Source organism: Marmota monax, unplaced genomic scaffold, assembly GCF_021218885.2.
Source record: "Marmota monax isolate L192 unplaced genomic scaffold, Marmota_monax_Labrador192_F-V1.1 WCK01_AAM20220418_F8-fsc00441, whole genome shotgun sequence".
Classification (NCBI taxonomy): domain Eukaryota; kingdom Metazoa; phylum Chordata; class Mammalia; order Rodentia; family Sciuridae; genus Marmota; species Marmota monax.
This window is the reverse complement of record NW_026694644.1, coordinates 50,762-73,623: the sequence shown is the minus strand read 5'-3', so window position 1 is coordinate 73,623 and position 22,862 is coordinate 50,762. Positions and strand designations below refer to the sequence as shown.

Genomic DNA, 22,862 nt, shown 5'->3' with positions numbered 1-22,862 from the left:
ATATATATATATATATATATATATATATATATATATATATATATATATATATATATATACTATTGTCTTCGACCCCTGTCAACTATGTGTCTCACTAACTATATATGTATCTCACTAGCTTACTTCTTCTGACTGTAAACTTTGTCATCTGTACCAGCTGTAAAGTGACTACCAGCCAGGCTGAAGAATGTGAATTAAAACAAAGCCACATATGAGAACCAGGCTACTGTGATTCAATATCAAGTGTAAATACAACCTACTTAAATGCATGTGCTGGAATCCACGATTCTTCTAATATTTGAGCCAAAGAGCTTTACTGAATACACAAAGCCGTTTGTCATTGACTGAACTAACATTATTTCCACATCTGGGCTCCAGAGGGACCCATAAAGGACAGATATTATTTTTTTAACATTAACTTTTTTGTGCCCTGGTGGTAAATTTCTCCTTAACCGTGACAGTGACCTGAGCATTATTCTTTACAGTAAATAAACATATCACTGATTGTCTCTGCCATTATTTCCTTGTCACATCCAAAAATCTAATAGTATAGATGCTGCCTTCACTTAGGTTTGTGTTTATGGTTGGGGTGGAGTATAAGCTTTACATATGGCAAAGACTGTGGTGCTCAATAGTGAAATCTGATGTGGTTGAATCCACAAAAATAGAGGTGCAAATAGTATACATCTTCAAGACATATGTATAAGTAGCTATAAGAAAAGTATAAGGCTTGCTTCAAAACTATGTATATCCATGGGTATTGCCCCAGTTTAAGAAGCATGCACTGAGCTTCCATGTGCCACTATTAGATCAATTGTGAAATGGAAATTAAATTTATGCTCCTAAATGTATGTTGATCATTGATGTCACCTATGGGGTTTTCTGTAAATATAACAAACTATTCTGAGAGAGTCTGACTCTTTTAGTCACCAATATGAGCTATGCAAATACCAGTCTTTTTAACTATACCTTTGAGTTATTTTCAAACAGTCAATAGAACATCTGCATACTTAGATGTACAAATCTGGGAATAGATGATTCTTGATGCATTTAGAAAACAAGAGATGTATGTATCAATGGAATTCAAACAACACCATCTGTTCTGTTAAAACTGAATTTAGAAAACTGGATTATAAACATGTGTTCTCCATTCAATAACTTTTTCCACCCTCATCTTTCCATTACATCATTGAACTAACAGATTAATCCTGTGGGGGTATTTGTGACATCAGAATTCTTATCCGTTTTTCAAAAACAGAGTAGAACACATGGAAGAGGACTCAAGTTTCCATCAGCGACTTCATAAACATCCTTGTTCACAAAACTCCGGAGTCAGTTCCCACCAGAGGAGATCAGAGAGTCTTGAGCGATTCCTAGGGAGATGCATAAGAATCACAAGAACTCACATTCTCCTCAGCTCTAGTGAGAGGAACTCGCCACCAACTGCACATTTGATTTTGCGAATTCAGGAGCACAACATTGAATGCCACCCTGGTCACACAATGGCAGAACTGACTTTGGTTGGAAACTTCTTTGATTACAAAGATGGAAACCCTTCTAATTTTCAAGATAAAAAATACTAAAGGTTTTCTTCCTATGTTTTCTCTTTGTGGCTATACTCCTCTCCCCTGGGGCAGTAAAAACCATTCCAGACACATTTCCGAGCAAGTCTCAATAAAACATATAAGCATTGTTTTTATGTTCTTCCATGTGACATCCTTTTTATCAATTAAATATATCCAGAAAGAAAAACAGGTATCATATGTAGGAGTATCTAGAATTAAAGTGCTTCATGTTTTCTGAGTGAGAATGTTTCATTTTTCAATGTTCTGAGTCCAGTTCTTGTAGAGTGAGCAGTTGTTCAATTTGACTGGCAGAGTAAAAGAACACTGCTGCTTTGTCCATGAGAAAGAAAAGCTCCTGGAGGAATCTGGAATTTGGAATTAAGCACAGCCACATCAGACTAGATCATCTGAATTCCATCTTCCCAATGATACATCAAAAACATTACTTTTTTTATTAACCATTAGTTGTAGAATGAAGTTTTGCATAACACTACCAACTTTGCTCTTTCAAGAACAGTTTTGTCAAAAAAAATATAGAACCTCAAAAACAGTTACAGAAAGATACCTTGAAAGAAATAACATAAAAGGTCAAACTACAGATAATAGACATGAGAGACAGAATGTTCTGGTTTCTATTCATTATATCCAGGCATTAAATAACTATGGATGATGTACACCCATAATATCAGGTACTTATAAAGCTAAGGCAGGAGCATCACTAGTCTGAGGCCAGTCTCAGCAACTTAGTGAGATACTGTCTCAAAAAAGGGAGGGGGTGCTTGGAATGTAGCTCCATGGTACAGCACCCCTGAGTTCAATCTGCAGTAATCAAAATACATATATACTATATTATTTATACTTACACCTAAATACACAGCCTTCCGCTCTTCCATTATTTTTTCCAGGGATAATACAAATGAAGAATGTAATATTAACAATGCATGGGTCAATTCCCTTTCACTCTGATTTTTTTTTATAAATTATGAAGATTAACAAAAAAATCAATCAGAGCCATGTTCAAATAGACCTATTAATATGGGGGAGAAACAAAATAGTCAAATGTTCACAATAAGTAAATTGACTTTACTATTCGGAACATGTGGTCTATATACACATCAAGAACAGGCTTATTGAAAATGAACACCGGGATCAGACCCCTGTCCGTGCAGCAATAGTTGTCTCTGTTAAACTTCACATTTGTGAATTGGATGATCCTACAGGCATAACTTACAGAGCAACAACCAACATCAAAACCAGAACCTGACTTAATCCACAATGTTCTTCTTATTTCCTTTTTAATATGACATATTTCTAAACCTCATCTCATGCTTCCAAGTTTCCTAATTTTTCAAGCAGGACTCAAGCCCGGGTCTCCTTGATGATGAAAGGCATTGCTGAAAACCTTTGGCTAATTTCTACAAATGCACTCGTGACCTGGACACTTGGACACTGCTGTAATTAGAGTGTGCACAATTCAATACCTTAATAGGGACTGTCAGTATGTGAGAGTGCAGTAGAACATGGCAGCCCTGTTTTTCTCGTATGTGAAAACCTGGTGAACATTCACCCCCATTCTTGGATCTATTTCTGCAGGGATATGGTGTGTTGTAGATGACACTAGATGATCTGATGTCCCTTCCAATTCACAGACAATGCATATTCCTACATATATGGAACAATTTCCTCAACATACTGAAGAGAATATAGAATTATGTTCCAATTTTTAGTAAGTTTTACTTGCTTTAACTCCCCTGGTTTTACAGCAGTAAGTATAATGAACAATTTTAAATTGCATATGTTCACAGTGTATTATGTGATGATTTGATATCTACACAGCCTATGAAATAATTACCACAGTTAAACTGATTTATATGTCCAACACCACATTCGTTTTCTTTGTATGTCAGTGTACAGTGTTGTGAGCCTGTTTCATGATGCAAAAGCCTTTCTTCATTCCTAGGATAAGAATACCCATGCACGGGGGGAAAAAAAGTAACCATGCAAATATTCTGTGAGTTTGAAGAAAGGTATTCATGCTAAATGCATGCTGTTCTACTAGTTAATTAAAAAGAAAAATAGAAAAAAAATTTTCAACCTTCTTGAGACTTCTAACTACTTGAATACATCACCAATTGAGCATGGAATTAATTAAAATAACTCTGATAAATATATTGTAAATAGTATAATCATATTGCAATTTTCATTTTTTGAAGCATAATTTGTTTCAAAGTAATTAAATTGGTCAACACATACTTTTTGCATTGGTTTATTGCATGTATATTGGTGGGAATCTCAAAAGGAAGGGCTTAGGAATACTCTATGAGAGGGATCTCTGTTAAAATACATTTGTTTCCCAAAGAAAGGAACAACTCCCAAACTATGCAGTCCTTACAATTGATCACATTTACAAAGTATAATAATTCCTATTAAGTCTGAGACAAACAAAGACAAAATATTCCAGAACTTAAGATATGGAATGGAATTGGAATATTATATAATCTAAGTTTATATTCAAAGAAGATAAGTATAATTATTGTTGTTGTTGTTGTTTGCATGAGCCACATCATTTAATTGAATGGCAATACTTGGAAAACTTGAATATTTAAAATCTATTGTGGTTCTTTTATCTCTGAAAGTCCTTGCAATATTGGTGTGTTTCTAACTTTTTCTTTTGTCTGTGATGTTGGGGCTCCTATAGTATAAGAAACAACAAGATGTTATTATTATTCAGATGTTATTATTATTTACATGTACATAAATATATAACACAAATAATAATAAAAACAGTTCAGATTTGCAGACACATAGAACTTTCACTGAGGAAGGCTTATAAGGATAATTTATAATTTGGCCATCACAAGTTTCCAACTTATATGTAGAGTTATAATTGCACTTCAAATCTTTTCCTATCTGAAATAAGTTAGATATTATATACAAAGGTCCTCAAATGTTTGGTGTTTCCTTTGCTCCAGTGCAGCATAACTCTGGTAAGTGAGGTATTCTCAACATTTTCTTTCCCCTAAGAAGACTCTGTTCACATCATTTGCTGTAACTTGTAATTTGTCCAAGTCCCAAGAAGATTGATGCCCATGGAGACTTTTTGAAACACATGGCCTATACAATAGCCTCCTTTATTCAATTAGATTTAACCAGACAATCAAGTTCAAAACTGCCAAGATTCATTCTTTAAAAGTTTTCTCCTAGCATGCACAGCTCACATTAGTGAAGTGAATTCACCTCTTCTTTTGTGGTAAAGCCATCTCCTTTCACCCTAGGAGCTTTGTTTGTATTATGGTGGTATCTGCCTCTATAATTTGGTCTGTAGGTATTGAAGGACTGTGGTACCATCTTGGGGCCAGAACAAACATCAGTCTTTGGAGATCCATCCTATGCATTCATCAGTCAAAGGAAAACTATTGATATGGGTACTGGCGGAGGATTGATTCCAATGCCTAAGAGTTCACATAGTTTCCAGGTTCAAGATTTCAGTTCTCCTCACCTAAATTTGTCCTTTCCATTTCTGGAATATGCTCCACAAGATAATGCTGAGGCTGCAATTTTAAGAGTCCACATATTTTGTTCATAATAATCACCATATACCTTTCACGGAAATTAAACGTGAACATTCCTACTCAGAGTATTAAAAAAAAATCCTGGTATATTTGAGGGCAGAAATTTGGGGCTGTTCAGATGACATTAAGGATAGAGGTTCGAACCCCAACTTTAAACTCCACACTCCTTTGATGTTACATTCCTTGAGGAAACCGAAACATGGATTTCTACAGCAGCAAATACAAAAATTTCCCCTCCTGAGCAGCACTGCACCCTCTCCTTGACATCTGAAGCAGGAGCCTTTACTGTGGATCATGTGGCACCACGTTACAGATTAGAAGCGGTTGGCCTTGACTCATGCTATGTATGGTTCATCTCCCAAAGTTTAAACTTAGTAAGAATTATTCTGTATGAGTTATGCATATTAAATTATAAAACAAATGGTTGCTCTTTTGAATTATAATAATGATAACTAGGAATTCTTAATCCCTATTATTTATTAAATTTAACAGAATGTTTTCACATCTTTCTTTTCTGGTAAGACACTTTCAGTGATAGTTGCTCTACTGCCTTTTGTTCTATAGAAGTGTTCATAAGGTTTAACATTTATATATTTTCAAAACTTTGTTAAGATTGAATTCATATAACATAGAATTCACTCACTGAAAGTATACAATTTAAGGACACTTATAACACAGGGTTGTGAAGCTATCAACATCATCTAAGTTTGGGATATTATTCATTCTGCAAAGAGAAACTCATAGCCTTTGTTCATTTCTCTCGACTGACATCTTTCCCAGTCATAGCAAACACTAATATCTCCTTCATCATAGGTTTGTCTTCCAGATGTTTACCAAAAAAAAGAAAAGAAGAAGAAACATACAATATATGGCCTCTTGTAACATGCTTCTTTAATCATCATTTACTTAAATTTTCATGAATGTTATCTGTATTTATTTCTTTTTATTGTTAAGTAATATTCCATTTATCAGTTGTTTGTTATATATTGTTTCTAGAATAATGCTGCTAGGAACGTGGTGTATAAGTTTTTTTGCAAAAGTATGTTTGTTTCTCTTAGGTGTTTCCCCAAGAATGGATTACATATGTGACCTTCTGAGGAAACATAAAACTATCTTTTATCATGGAAATCCTATTATATGTTTTCACTGGCAATGTTTGAGAGGCCTATTTGCTCCACACCATGGCTGCTACTTGCTAATTTTTATCTGCTATAATTCTGGAGTGTGTGAGACATCTCATTGTGACTTTGGTTGGTCTTTCTTAAAAGTTAAAAGGTGTTAAACATCTAGTGACCATTTGTATAACTTATTTATGAGTTATACACATTTCAACATGTACAACTGCAGACATAAACCAAAGGGTAAAAGCAAAATCTTTGGTGCCACCAAGATTTCCATCTGTAATTATCTCATGATTTAAGAAACAGGCACTGTGACTGAGATACCTACTGCAGGTAGAAATATGCACTAAGCACTCCCATTGTGTGGTTTTTGTGTAATTTAAAAAAAAAGGGCAATGTCAAAAAATGTACATGTTATATATTCTAACTCTTTCATTGAACAAATTTTGCTTCCAAAAAATACAGTGCAATGTAAATACATCACTCACATTTTGCTAATGAAAGTTAAATGTACATTAATTCTTCATACAATAATAGCAGATCAAGTAGGTTCCAGCTTAGATGCTTAGATACTGATCTAAAAAAGATTATTTCCCAGGGGATTATCCAATTTGGGGAAGTGAAAATGAACAGAAAAGTCTATAGCTGCAGAGGCTGAAGATGTATGAACCCAGGGGTTCATTACCCCAGTGAGGTACATCACCAACCCTTTATAAAATGTTGAGTCAATGTGTTGCCAACTTTCTTAATACCTTTTAAATCACTGAGTCTAGTCTCAAAATTGAAATCCTCTTGCCTCAGCCTCCAAAAATGCTGGGATTACAGGTGTGAACCACCAAGCCCTGATTGGCTGCTTATTTATAAATAAGCATGTTCTCTTTGTGCATGTAGGCAACATTATTAACTCTCAGATTAAACTGATTTTGAGCTGGGTGCGGTTGCACATGCATGTAATCGCAGTGGCTCAAAGTCAACCTCAGCAAAAGTGAGGCACTAAGCACCTTGGTGAAACCCTGTCTCTAAATAAAATTTCAAAAAAGGGGCTGAAAATATGACTCAGTGGTCAAGTGTACTTGAGTTCAATCCCTGGTACAAAAAAATTTGATATTGAGAAATTTATCATCTCATTTCTCTCAAAATAATACAGACCTTCATCTGTTTGACCATAAGTCATATTTATATTTTCTTAAACTTTACCTAACTTTTATATTTATCTTTTCTTAACCTTGACCTAACAATTAGTCAACAAAAGAGGGATGAATGGGAATCTCCCCATGCATGGTCAATGTTAAGTCCATCTCTTTTAATGTGTTCAAGGAAGAAATAGTTGAAGGGAAGTTAATTTCTTCAACTTTTAAATGAAAAAGGATGTCACTATTTTCATCAGCAAAGGCTACACATTAAGTGACATTGTCTTGGCTATACCACTGCAAGACTGGCAGTTGATATTGTCATCATATCTCTGTAAAATGCCATTGTTGACCAGATGTGCTCTCTGCAGAACTGGGGAGTCTGAGTTCTTAAGCACATTGTTCGTGTCCCTCATAGTAATCAAGAGGAGACTCACCGAGGTCCTTCAGTGTGGAGCTTGTAAATGACCTAAGTTACAAATGACCTTAGTTTACAAAGTCACTCACTTCCTAGTTTGTGAGACTCATGAATCTGACAGCTGATGCATACCCCCCGACCCCAATTCAAGAATTAAGTGCAAAGGAACTCAGGAAAGAGTAGTGTTAATAAAATGTATCAAACTGATAACATGTATATTTATTAACAATTTTTCAAATTTGATCGGTTGGGCCCCTGTGTGATGGACAGAAAGAACTGGTGGAAGTGCATATTCAAATGGACTGTTGGTATTCCATTGACTCAGTGAGCTCTTGGACTCTATGAACTACATCATTTTGAAAGTTTGCACAAATCTAAACATCATCATTTCTTTACTTCTTCCTCTTCTTTTTTTAAAAAATCATTTCTTCAGCTAAAGTCAGATAATGAGAATATGAACAATATATACTTGATTTTTTTTTAGTAAAAGGAAGAATGTGAGATGAGTATTAAGGGGAAAGGAAAGAAAAAACAAAGAAACAAACATAAAGTGAAATAAAATAATAGAAATAGGAAGTTAAAAAGCAATACTTTTCATGTTCAAAAGCTAATATTAATTAAGGATTTTACTTAAATACTAAAAGAATAATAGGCCACATTACAATTCTAGGAAATGTCAAAATGAATCTGCAGAAACTGTTATATACAGAAACTGTTACATACAATGAAGTAGAAAAGCAGTGAACCCCAATAAAACAATACAATCCACATTATTGCAACCAAATAAAATTTCAAAAGAGTAGAATAATTCAATTATTATCAATTAAATAAAACATATTTCAATATTATTTTATGAAATTACAATTAAATGTGTATATCCAAGATCATTAAAGGAGCAAAGTATGTACTCATAAAATTACTTGTGTTTGATAAATTGTTTTGAATTACATATGGTCCTAAATGTGATAATCAATTGGTTTTAAAATAAAGCAATTAAATTTATTTCTGGCTTGGTAGGGTGGGGGAGGTAGTAGGGATTGAACAGGAGCATTGACCACTGAGCCACATCCCCAGCCCTATTTTGTATTTTATTTACAGAAAGGGTCTCACTGAGTTACTTAGCGCCTCACTTTTGCTGAGGCTGGAGAAAAGATATTTTTTAATCTAAAGAATTTCAAAAGAAACCTCTATATTAAATCTCATTGTCAGGTTGGTGATTTGGCTTAGATTATGGTGAAAGTATTTGAGAAAAGCTCTCCCTAAGGTCATTACAATATTGCATCATTACTTTAAAATAGACCTTATAAGTAGAGAAAAGAGCATTCCTTGCCAAAGCTTTGATGGAACCGCAGATTTCATTAGGTGAGAGAATGGGGAAGTCTGATGTCTAGAATATTTTGTGTTTCCGGTATCAGTTATTTTTAACTACTGGTTATTCACAAATCAATTTCTCAAGAATCACTTATTTCACTTTGGACATTAGCACTAAAATCATACTCAGAAGAAACACCAGGATAAAGCAAAACTCAAGTCCTGCAAAATATTTTTGAGATATCTTTAATCTCTAGCAAATATTGAGTCTTTGGTGGCATAAAAATTAGTGCAACAACAGTGTTTTAAATACTTGTAGTGATATAACTGAAAGACATTATTCAAAGAAGTCATGGAGGAGAATATTAGGATGATAATATAATAAAGTGCATCCAGACAGAACTCTGAGTAAGGGCAATACAAGTATAATAAGATGATGCCAGTCATTGCAAAATGAAGCGAGATCCTGTCCCATTTTAAGGGATCAGAATGTGGAGGGTTGATTTCTTTAAGTGGGTCTTAATTTCAATTGGTGAAAGACTTCTAAAATTTTGTGTTATGGGCACCAGAGGAGTACAACTAGTGTGTAGATGCTCATTTTCTTCTAAAACAGTCAAGTCATATAAATTCACAGTTGTTGAAATAGTCTATGATTTGACTTCTCTTATAATGAAGTGCTTCTCAGTTGAGAATAGTAATTTTTTGCTAAAATCAGGACAAAAGCAACAGAGGAAGGACTGTGTAAAAACAGGGACATGTGCCTGACTTTGAATCTGAATTATAGTATTGCTATTACATTATTACCATTATAAGTATCATTAGTGTGTGATGCACAAGAGAAGGTAGACTTTGATGATTAGCAACTCTAACATACAGTCCTGACAAAACCTGTAACTGTTCAAAAGCAGAAAATCCCTGGGACAATAGTGCTGCAGAAAGGGTACCTGAGAGCACCAGGTTCAACAGTAGTGGGAAGCAATGAACTAGATAGATGTTGAAGGGATGGGGTTACAGAGGCATGGGATAATGACAGGAATCATTTATGCCTATGGCTTGACTTTATTAAGAATCTAATAAACTCCTTTAGTCAAAATAACTCCATATTCCCTTTTCTACCTAAACTGAAATTGGTCCCACTAGTGTGTCTGAAATTCCAACATAGAAAATCCACTTAAATTAAATTAAATCTATTTAAATTGAACACCAACCATTTTCTAAACCCATAATAATTGTCTCTAAAGGATAATTTCTTCCTAAACTATTGAGTTCACTCCAGGCCAGGAGAACTCAAATATTCTGGAAGAAGACTAAAAAATTGGAAGGTTACATGAGGGATGTAGACAATAAAGGGCAGAGTCTTTCCTCTGAACATTTTGTTGTTGTTCTTGTTATTGTTACATTTTTCACTTACTAGACAAATGTTAAAATACCAAGCCAAGGTAAATTCTGGGGAATCCTCTATTGTTCTGAGTTTGAAGGTAGAGAAATATCCTGAGACTTCACTTCCCCTCTTTCAAATCAAGCAGGGCTCATTGTCTCCACAGACTTCTTTAATTATTTCTTTTTCTCTTTGCTTTCTATCTTTATTCTAACCTATAAGAGGAATTGAATATCAAGGTAGAAATTACTATCCCTATGGTGATAATGAAATTAAAAATCCATCCTTGCAAAAATGAGATAACAAAATCTCTATAATGGTAAGTGATTCCCCCCTTTACAGAACCGTCATTTCAGAGTCAGGTTTGTGTAACTGTCCTCTTTTCCTATTGCACACTCCAGCACCTCTTCACTGTAGGAGCTTAGCTCAAACAGGGGCCATAAGTTCATCAACAGAAATATCTGAGGGGAGCCTGCAGAAGTCACCCAGTATTGACATATCAGGAACCCCTGAGTGGAGGTATTGACCAGGTATGGGACCATTTGGACATGTTTTCACTTCTGTGATCCAAGTAAGGGAAACTTCATCAGATATACAATTGACACCATAATCGCAAACAGAGTTCTACCCATGGTCATGATATCTTTTAAAGAAAGAGAACTAACTGAATTTTTATCTATAAATATTAACATAAATATCTTAAGATAAACACTTTTTTAAAAAAATATGTGTTTCTTTTAGATATACATGACAGAAGAGTACATTATGACATATTATACATACATGGAGTATAGACCTTAATTAGATATGTGACATTATAAACATTTGATGCAGTTTATCTCTCTGTAATTTGTTTCCTGATTTGACATGAATAAATTGGACATATCATAGAGGAAAAATTATCAGAATAGATATAATTTAACTAATTTACAGAAACATGCCAATCAGTAATCAGTACTGATTTTTTCATTTTCCAAATACTATGATCATTCAATTTATCCTGAGTTAGAAATATATCTGATAATCTTTCTGATGTTTATTTTCAGGTAATATAGTTCTTTCTAAATTTCACCTGTTGGACTGATTCCATGGAAAAAATAGACAATGTAACCGGATTCATTTTCCGGGGGCTTTTTCAGAACCAAGAAGTTGAAGAAGTCTCTTTTGTGGTGTTCTCATTCTTCTACACAGTCATTCTTCTGGGAAACCTCATCATCATGCTGACCATTTTTATGGGGAATCTTTTGAAAACACCCATGTATTTCTTCCTTAACTCCTTGTCATTTGTGGACATTTGTTTTTCTTCGGTCACCGCACCCAAAATGATTGTTGACCTGTTAGCAGAAAACAAAACTCTCTCTTTTGAGGGGTGCATGCTGCAAGTTTTTGGTGGTACTGAGATCTTTATCCTCATAGTAATGGCTTATGATCGTTATGTGGCCATCTGCAAACCCCTGCACTATATGACCATCATGGACAGGGAGAGATGCAGTAAAATATTGTTAGGGACCTGGGTAAGTGGATTCTTCCATTCTATTATCCAAGTGGCTCTGGTCGTCCACCTAAACTTTTGTGGACCCAATGAGATTGATCACTACTTTTGTGATGTCCGTCCTATACTCAAACTTGCCTGCACAGACACCTACATTGTCAGTGCCATTGTGACAGCCAACAGTGGTACCATCACTCTGGGGAGTTTTGTATTTTTACTCATTTCCTACAGTGTCATTCTGGTGTCTCTGAGAAAGCAGTCAGCAGAAGGAAGGCGCAAAGCTCTGTCCACCTGTGGTGCCCACATAGAGGTGGTCATCATCTTTTTTGGTCCTTGTGTGTTCACATACATGCGCCCCAATGTTACCTTCTCAGAGGATAAGATGGTGGCTGTATTTTACACCATTATCACCCCCATGCTAAATCCTATGATCTATACACTAAGAAATTCAGAAGTAAAAACTGCTATGAAGAAACTGTGGGGAAGAAGGTGTTTTGGACCAGTGGGAAATACTTGGGAGTAATAATTTAAACAAATGATCTTAAATTTTCTCAGTCTTGCTTATATACAGTTCACAATGAACAAAATAATGACATAACTAGGTATTCTAGAGAAGCAAATGACAGAAAAAAACATATTAATAAAAACTGGATTATCACTAATCATTACTCAGTATTAATTTTGTTATTCCTTCATCAGATACTTTTCTAAAATATCAAGCCTGAGGAATATTTTTAATGTTTTTTATAGTTGTACATGTATACAAAACCTTTACTTATTTATCTTTATGTGGTTCTGAGGATAGAACCCAGGGCCTCTCATGTGTTTGGCAATGCCCTACCACTGAGCTTACAACCCCAGCTCCAAAACTGAAGAATTCTTAAGCACAGAATCTCAGCATTATTATCTTTTCCTCCTTTTTACCCTTTGCCATTTTCTTTAAATGATTTTAAAACCTACTCTGAAATACTTGAGTTTGTTTACAGGGTTAAGACCTGTTCTGGTATATGTTAAGCAATTAATAGGTACTTAAATTTTGAATAGATATCTGGAAAAATGACATCATAGCTAATGCATTTTTATAACAGTCCTACAAAACATAATCACATTTCATTGCAGTAATCTTGGAGTGATTGCAGAGGTGTGAACATCCTATCAAAATAATAAAAAGTAAGCTTAAATACAAAAGATAGGTTTTTTTTCTCTGGCTTTAGTATTTATTTTCTTTTCTCAACCCTAAAGACCCTGAATAAATATATCTCTTAGTTCATTAATCAGAATGTTTCATTGATGTTCTTCTTCTAACTATACTTTATGCGTAGTCTATAGCCAGCAGTGCTTCTTAACATATAGTGACTCCAGGGAAAGCTAGAGAATGACAACATAGCTAAGCCTGACAACATAGACAACTCTGACACAATTAACAGGTTGAATAAAATTTGCTGAAATGCATGTTTTGGAAAGCATAGTTTCTACGAAGTGTGAAAATCATAGTTTCTTCAAAGTTTGAATTAAATCGAAATTTTTTTCAGCTTTACTGAATCGATTTATTTATTTATTTATTTATTTATTTATTTATTTATGTGGGTTTGACTGGACTCTCTTACCCTATTTCCACCTGTGTGTTCTAGAAAGATTATACTGCACTAACACTTTCTTTTTGTGCTCAATTCTTGTGGTCTGATGATAGATTTCTCTTTCACCATAAGCCACCATTACCTGAGATAGGTTTGTTTGTTTGTTTGTTCGTTTGTTTATTTATTGTGGTGAATACGTGTATCTCTGATTGTCTCTCTGCTTCACTGTGATATCCACCAGTTTGACCCTGCTTCTCCATACATTTCTGTTAATGGTTGAAGGAGGGAGTGGAACTATGGCTCATGGGAAGCATCATAGTGCTTAAGAGTGATACCTGATGTTGGCTTACTCATGGAATTAAAAACAGATATATAGAAGTCTGGAGATAGAAGTTATAATACATTTATAAACCATGCTCTAGAACCATAACAAATCCATCAGTATAGTCCCAGTTTAGACATTGCATGCAATAGGTCTCTATGTCCCTTAGATCAAGTAATCAAACTAGGCTGGTAATTAAAATCACTTTGCCATTTTTCTGAACCCATAAGCTAGGATTGTGGGTTTCACAAATATCTGTGTTTTGAATAATTTTCTCTAGTAGTTTTCATATTGTTGATAGAACATCTGAATACTTGTACTTGAAAATCTGGGAACTGATGATTTTGATGTTCTTAGAATCAGGGAATTTGGACCATCCCCAGTGTTAAGAAGTATGAGCAACAGCATTTTATTCCATTAACACACAAGCATAGCATTCACTGCCAGCCTGGCGTTATTATACCATTGCTAAAAAAATATGGCAAATTATGACTTTTGTGGTAAACTTCCGATGAAAAAATATGCCAAACATTCTCATTTTCCAGAAAAATAGTATTTAGTAATGAAAAAAAAACAGAAATATTTCTCCCTCTATCTAACAGCTAATAGTTATATTTCTCTATCTGAAACAGCATAAGCAAGTGTAAATACATTTTTAAACAATGCTGCATGGGTTATATAAACACATTTCATGTTCCTTCATATTTCATGCCTTTGTTCATATAAGCATGCCTATAAAACTAATACATTTATCACATTCAAGTGTCTCCAGAATTACATTGTGGTTTCTGAATGAGTATTCCTTAATATTTCAGTGTTTTTACATCTAGTTCTTGTATGCTGCAAATATGATTAAACCAGCAGAGGAAGATGACTCTGATATTGATGCATGGAGGAAAAAGTTACCCGAAGTATTACTGGGCCCAACATAAAGTCTTAAATTAAACCCACTCAGTGTCAGCTTAGGTCATCTGAACTCCAGTAAGCTGAAGTTCCTAGAGGCACATGAAACAAAATTAAATACTTTTTGTGCAAACCATGAGTGTTAGGGTGGACATTTACACATTGTCATTTAGTCTGTAGATCTAAGGAGAGTAGTGGCAAATATATAAGGGGAGGTAGAGGCATGTGCTTGGATTAATAACAATTGTAATAAATTTACTATATGGTACTTTGAAAGGAGTAGTGTAAAAGGTCAAGTTGCAGAGACTGGACATAAAGGAGAGCATATTATATGGGTCATTTCTATGAAGGAAAAGCACAAAATACCTAAGTATAAAATAACCAATCTATTTCCACTATTTCTCTGATGGAGCATAGATAAGAAAGGCAATTGTAATGCCTTCCATGGTTGGATTAACTCCCTTTCACCCTCTTTGTTTTGTTAAAATTGAGAACAAGTATTAACAAAAGATAAATATAAGCCATATTCAAGTAGATTGCTGAAAGATCTGTATTCTCTCAGGAGAAAAAAATGGCAAATTTTTCACAATAAGTAAAATTAATTTTGTAGTGAAGGATGTAGCCTACATACACACCAACACTAAGCTATAAAAAAGTAATCAACAGAATCAGGTATTTGTCTTCAAGCTGTAGGTATCTGTTCACCCTCAGTTTCTTCATTTAGATAATCTCACAAAAACAAATTGTCATCAGATTGACATTAAAACAGAAGCTGACTTCATTTTAATATGGTTCTTTTATTATTTACCTCCTCCCATGATTCAAATTTCCTAATTTTTTGTGCAGGACACATGTCTGTGTGTGTGTGTGTGTGTGTGTGTGTGTGTGTTTGTGCTTGTGTGTCACTGAGGATTGAACTAGGGGCACTTAACCACTGATTTGCATCCTCAGCCCTTTTTAATTTTTATTTTGAAACAGCAACTTTCTAAGTTGCTGAGACTTACTTTGACTTGCAATTCTCATGTTTCAGCCTCTTGAGTTGTTGGGATTACAGGCATGTGCCACAACACCTGGCCATGTCTGGGTCTTTTTGTGTGAAGAAATATTATTACTGAAATCTTCATCACCCTGTGCCTGTGCACTCCTTGCTACCCTAACACTTTGGTTTCTGGTGCACACAGACAATAATACTTTGAGTAGATTCAATTCAGTTTCTTAGTGGAAACCATGATACAAGTGATAGAACAACAGAAAATGTCAGTTGTCTCTTGTACTTGAAAATTGGTGATTTTTCCTACACCTTCCAGAGAAATGAGGTCAAGGGACACAAAATTTCAATGAACATGAGGAGAAAGTTCAGGAGACCCTTTGTATAGCATGGTCACTATATGTGATAACAACATTGTATTCTGGGAAAGACTAAGACTAAGGACATCTATTTGATGTTCTCACCATGAAATATGAGCTTTGTAAGTACAATGTAAATGGTATAGTCATATTACATTAACTTTAAAGGCATTATTAATAAAGAATTAAAACACAGTCTAAGTGCATATTTTCCTATTGTTTAGTTTTATTTAATGTAGTTCTAATCTCAAAATGTGAGTGTTTAGGACCTCTTGATTTCCACAAGAGGGGTCTCATCAAGATAACAATTTCCTAAACAAGGACAGGACCACAAAACTATGATCCTGTATAATGGCCATTTTAAAATACTATGATGTCAATTATGTCTAGGTTCTTTCAAGATAGAATATGTTCTAGAATTTATCTCAGAGAGATCTAGAGGTCATTTGAACAAGGCTTTTGTATATAAGTTCAGAGAAATAAAGAAATGGAGATTTACTTTTCTAAATAAATGGGCCAATTAACTGAATGGTATTAGCAAGGGAAGTTTGAATTCTTCAAATCTTTGTGATTAATTTTATTTCTATAATTCCTTACAAAATATGGTTTATTTTCTGACTATTTCTTGTCGGTGATGCAGAGGCTGTAATTAAAAAAATTCTAAGTCTTCTTCTATTTATATGATTGGAAATTGGAGAGATAATCACAGTAATAACTGGAATACACACAGAACATGTTCTGAGGAAGTTTTATACCAAATATCAAAGTTTTATACCAAATATGAAGAATGCCTTGGGGAGTGTGGGGCCAAGACAAGCCGAAGTCTTCACCAGTGCTCACCTCATCTGAAGGATTATGATACCCTGTTAGCTCTCTTCTTATATGTAATAAGTTGCTTATGATATCCAACAGTCTTCACGTGTCTGGGAATCCCCTCCTCCAACCCCAAGTACCATCATTTTTCTCAATGAAATATTCTCGACCCTTTTTTTCTTCCCTCAAGGGAACCCCTGTGCCGACATATGAACTGTGCTAACCCCCAGTTCTGTCCAAGTTCCTAACAGATGGGTGCTCAGGGAGACTGGCCCCCATCAGAAAGACTTCTACTTCTGTGACATGGTTCCCTTGCTGAAGCTATCCTGAGCTGACATGAGGCTCCCGCACATGACAATCATTACCACCCCAGGGATGATGTCCCTTTTGAACTTTGTTGCCTTTGTAATTTCTTACATCATCGCCCTATTCACCTTGTGGACCTGCTCCTCCAAGTGCCACCTCATATCCTCTCCACCTGTGGCTCAGACATCCCTGTGGTTTCCACTGTGGTTGTCCCTCTTCTTCACCTTTTTCAGGGTTGATTCTGCCAATGATGGCACAGTGTTTGCTCGTTGACACTATGATTTCCCACTTGCTCAGCCTCCTCATTTACACACTGAGAAAAATAGGCATGAAAAAGGCCCTGAGGAGAGTGTGGGGCCCAGAAAAAGAAAGTTATTGAAGCCTCTTGTGTTGGTGCCGTTTAAATGATCTTGTTTCCTACTCAGAATCAATGTCAGTAAACCTAGCAGGTGCAAAGGCGGGATGTGCTGTCACCCATAGTTGCAAGCCTTGAAGAGAGAAGACCCCTGGCCACTCTCTTTCAGTTACTTTGCCTCCCTGAGATTTCACACAAGAGAAGTAGATCAGATGACCTTCTGGTCCCTCCTACCTCTGACATCCTTCAACTTATTCTGTTCTTCCTGAGTCCACACATATCGCCATCATAACACTGTTATCAGGGCAAAGTATACGAACTGTAGTTATGTCCTGCCTTAGAAACAAATACCTTGACTGAAAAACCTGCTATATATAGGGGTGGCCAGCACCTCTACAGCACAGGTTCTTCCTGTCACTCCTATTTTCAGAGCTGAACCTGACCTTGAGGCATGAACTATTTCAAGGTCACCACTTGAAATAGGCCTTATCCAACCATTGGATTCTTACTGGGAGTTCCTAAAACCAGGCTTCCTTTCTTAATGGCTCTAAGGTCACTCAGTTTACACAGGGCTCATGGAGGTGCTAACTATGTTCATTCATTTCTTTTCATTGAAGTAAAGAAAAATGAAAGCAATTTCAAAAAAAAAAACGTGTATGTGTTGAATATTGTAGATTTTCAACAAAAATTGTGTTTCTAAATATGTACAATGTGATATAAGTATACCACTTGGGTTTTACTATTAGGAGTTGCTGTAATTAATTATCAGTACCCTATTGGTGGTGTATTTCAGTAATTAGAACATTGAAATTTGAAGATGATCATATATTTGCTTCAAACTTTCAAATTTATCACTATGACTATACTTATATTCTCTTTTTTCCCACATTTTCATTGGTGCACTGTAGTTGTATAGAAAGACGGAATTCATTGTTAAATATTCATACATGCACACAATATGCAATTTGGCCAACATTACTCCATAGTATTTACCCCACACACTCACACACACAACTATCATCCCTTGGTTCCTTTTCTTCATTGATTTCTCTTTGATTTTTAGGAGATCCACCCCTCCCTTTCTTTCTCCTTTTCTTCTCTTGCGTCTATATATGAGAGAATACCTACAACCCTTCACTGTTTGAATTTGACTTGTTTCACTTAGCATGATTTTCTCTAGTTCTATCCATTTTCTTGTAGATTTCATAATTTCATTTATCCTGTGGCTGAACAGGTGTTTATATACCACATTTTCTTTATCAATTCATCCATTGATGGATACCTAGGCTGGTCCCATAGTCTGGCTGTTGTGAATTAGGCTGCTATAAACATGTGTATGCATGTATCACTGTAGTAAGATGACCTTACTTCTTCAGGATAAATACCAAGGAACTATACACTCATTTAAAAAAAAAAAAAAAACTTTGTAAGTCTTCAAATGTATCCATCTGGTAAATGTACAGCATGGAAAATGTCCCAACCTGTATAATACTCTGAAATTAGAAAAAAAAATAGATTAATAAAAACAAATATTACTGAGGTACAATTTGTTAATCTTTACATAAAACATGCAAATAGCATTGAAATTTTTATTATACCTTTCGAACTATTCAAATTCATGTTCCTTTCACAAGTGGATGCTCTGATTTTTGGATTAAGAATTGGAAAGAGTCTGAGTTTTCATGATTCTTGTTCAACTCCTTCCCAGGAATCACTACAAATCCTCTGACTCCTCCAACGGACTGACTCAGGAATATTCATAAACAGATTTAACTTTATGAAGTAGCTGGTGAAAACTTGAATACTCTATCATTGTTTTACTTACTGGTCTCAGTGAATCAAAAACATGGCACCTACTACTTCCAAGCAATATCAGACAATCAATTATTTAGTAAAGACATAAAACAAAAAGTACTGGGCTGGGGATGTGGCTCAAGTGGTAGTGCACTCACCTGGCATGCGTGCGGCCCTGGTTCATCCCTCAGCACCACATACTAACAAAGATGCTGTGTCCGCCGAATAAAACTAAAAAATAAATATTAAAACTCTCTCTCTCTGTCAAAAAATAATAAAAAAACAAAGAGTATTGTGGAGAGAAGTTACCAAATGCATGATATTTATTTAATATATGGTTTTGCAAGCTCAGCTCCATTTTACTTCTCTGGTCAGCATAACACATGGGGACACATATTCACAAGACCTGTTTGCATTGTATCAACTGGATAGAACACTTAAGTTTTAGGAATATGAACAATTATAAAGTCTCAGCTTCTAGAATTGTTTCCTTGTTTATATTGTAGATTCTTGTAGACCCTTAACCTGTGCCAAATTTATAAGAGTTTCTTTTACAATTTCCATTTGTGCATGAAAAAAAAAAATGCTCTCAAGGTAATTATCATGAGTTTGTAAAACATTGACTGAGTCCTTTTGAAATTTAAGAATACAGAGGCACACAGAGATCCAGCAAATGAATGTCTAAAGTGGTAAAATCAACACGAATTTGTATTGTTCAAGCACAATGCCTAAACATGTTTTTAATTTCAAATTTGGAATCTTGTGGATTTTTAAACTTTTTTTTCTTTACCTTTATTTCTGTGTATACATCAACTCTGTATGTCATTTTTAAGTACTATTGTCCTTTCCATTAGTAATGTTCATATTCCACACCAAGCCACAGACACAAACCCAAGAATGGAATCTAATCTAATCTAATCTAATCTTTTTTCTTTTTCCAGCTTGGGTGTTATCTCCTTGACATTCTGCAAACACTTCCACTCTCAGGCCAGCCTTACTATGTTTAGTTTTCTCCATCTTTTGGAGAATTTAAATTAGCAAACTGAGCTTATGTATTCTACAATCCTTGTAATATGTACATATGAGAGCTTAATATGTACCAATCAGAGATCAAAATCATAGAAACAGCATTAAATAATACTTCTTAGCATATTCTCATTATAAAATACAAAAATATGAAATGGAAAAGAAAATAATGATTCTAAACATAATCCTCCTTATGATTCTTAGTAACAGGAATACTTCATCATACAGATTTAAATAAATTACCTGATTACAAAGTAAGTACGATAATATCGATCATACTTTTCCTCTGTAAAATATGTAATTCTTTCATTTGTTCATCCCTCAAATCCTGTGACTTTGTTCTGATGATCTTCACTGTACAGAGGAGTTAATCAGAGTGGAGAAATTTTAAGATAACTCATAAGACCACTGGGCTTTAATTAATACTTCCAACTATTTGCTATTGGTCCAAACCAACTTCTTGCCCCACAGTTTCTTCATAGCATTTTTTACTTCTGCATTTCTCAGTGTATAAATTAGAGGATTCAACATTGGAGTGATAATGGTGTAAAATACAGCCACCATCTTATCCTCTGAGAAGGTAGTGTCAGGCCTCATGTACATAAAAGTACAGGGACCGAAAAAAATGATGACCACTGCAATGTGGGAGCCACAGGTGGACAGAGCTTTGCGTCTTCCTTCTGCCGACTGCTTCCTCAGAGACACCAGAATAACACTGTAGGAGATGAGCAAGATTACAAAGCTCCCCAGAGCAATGGTACCGCTGTTGGCTGTCACAACAACACCAACAATATAGGTGTCTGTGCAGGCAAGTTTGAGAACAGGGTGGACATCACAGAAGTAGTGATCAATCTCATTGGGTCCACAAAAGGGTAATTGGACTACCAGAGCCACTTGGATAATGGAGTGTATGAACCCACCTATCCATGTCCCCAGCAACATTTTATTGCACCTTTCCCTGTCCATGATGGTCATATAGTGCAGGGGTTTGCAGATGGCCACATAACGATCATAGGCCATTACAGTAAGGATAAAGATCTCAGTACAACCAAAGAAATGCACTCCAAAGAGTTGCAACATGCACCCCACATAAGAGATAGTTTTGTTCTTTGCTAATAGGTCAACAATCATCTTGGGTGCAGTGACGGAGGAATAACAAATGTCTACAAAAGATAAAAAGTTGAGAAAGAAATACATAGGAGATTTGAGTAGGTTGCCCGTGCAAACTGTCAGCATGATGGTGAGGTTTCCCAGAAGAATGACTGCATAGAAGAATGAGAACAGCACAAAGCAGACTTCCTCAACTTCTGGGTTCTGAGAAAGGCCCCAGAAGATGAATTCAGTTACATTGCTTATTTTTTCCATGGAATGAGTCCATGAGGCCATGTTCCCCAGAGATAAATTACCTGAAGGACACATGGAAAGTACCATCATCATTTATTTCTAACTCAGAACAAATAGATATTTCTAGTACATGTTAATAGAAAAAAGTGTGATTACTCCTGATTGGTATACACATGTGAAAATGAATTGCATCTTTTCCATTATGTTACTTCTATATTATATCTATTTTCTTCACTTCAGATGAAGAAACAATGTCCAGAGAGATAATTTAAATCCCCTGAGTCTCACTTTTTACCAGGTATATTTCCTCCTTTGCTATTTATTAAGGTTTATTTACAAATTTGTTTTTTTTTTGTTTATTTTACTTGTTATTGATGCATATTATTTTTACAGAATTGTGAAATTCATTGTGGCATATGTGCATTTACATGAAAATGTAATTTGATCAAAATAGTTTTTATTTTTTATAAAGCACTAAATTTTTGAAACAATATCTGTTTGAGGAAATAGTAATGTTTGTATACAAAAAAATAGTTTTTCTTTATTTTTGATGTATAAGTAAAAACATGACCTCACTTTCCTTGCTGAGTATTTACATGCCTATTCACAATATCCATCATGAGTCCTCAAATACTTGAGCCTAGAAACTTCCGCAGGTTCTCCTCCTTATGAACCTGGATCTTGTCTAAATGACTTCATAGCCCCTTATTTGGCAGCAAGCTCCAGATGTGGTGTGAAGTAATAGAAAGAGAATCAAAACCATGCAAATTAGACTCTGAAGTGAGGCTGTTGTAACATAGATACATCATTTAAATTCCCAGAGAATCCATTATCTCATTTGTGAAATGACAGTGTTCCAGTCTCACTATCACTTATCACGATAGCACTTATTTCCACTATGAAATTAAATCACTTCTATAATCATAGATTAGCCAAAACACCATTTCTCTCTTAACTGATTCAAAGTAAAAGTAAAAAGAAAAAAGAAAAGAAAAAGGCTGCATTCAGTTCATATTTTTTGTGTGTATCCTTCTGATATGTCCTGTTTGGGAGAATTCAATATTTCAGGAAGAGATTACCATTGAATG

The 22,862-nt window shown here is 35.0% G+C and overlaps 2 protein-coding genes across 2 annotated transcripts; one reads left to right on the top strand and one right to left on the bottom strand.

Annotated features, from left to right (window-relative positions):
- The first annotated feature begins 11,583 nt into the window (after window positions 1–11,583).
- Window positions 11,584–12,510, top strand: LOC124078336 (olfactory receptor 4S2-like). Its single transcript, XM_046423087.1, has one exon. The coding sequence runs from the start codon at window positions 11,584–11,586 to the stop codon at window positions 12,508–12,510; it is 927 nt and encodes a 308-aa protein (XP_046279043.1).
- An 8,352-nt stretch (window positions 12,511–20,862) lies between these two features.
- LOC124078363 (olfactory receptor 4S2) lies at window positions 20,863–21,816 on the bottom strand. The gene has a single exon (XM_046423115.1). It carries the CDS (start codon window positions 21,814–21,816, stop codon window positions 20,863–20,865), a length of 954 nt encoding a protein of 317 aa, XP_046279071.1.
- Between the last annotated feature and the right edge of the window lie 1,046 nt (window positions 21,817–22,862).

Bases quoted from the DNA above. Each gene is read 5' to 3' on its own strand.
- LOC124078336 (XM_046423087.1), top strand. From the start codon at position 11,584: ATGGAAAAAATAGACAATGTAACCGGATTCATTTTCCGGGGGCTTTTT.
- LOC124078363 (XM_046423115.1), bottom strand. From the start codon at position 21,816: ATGGCCTCATGGACTCATTCCATGGAAAAAATAAGCAATGTAACTGAA.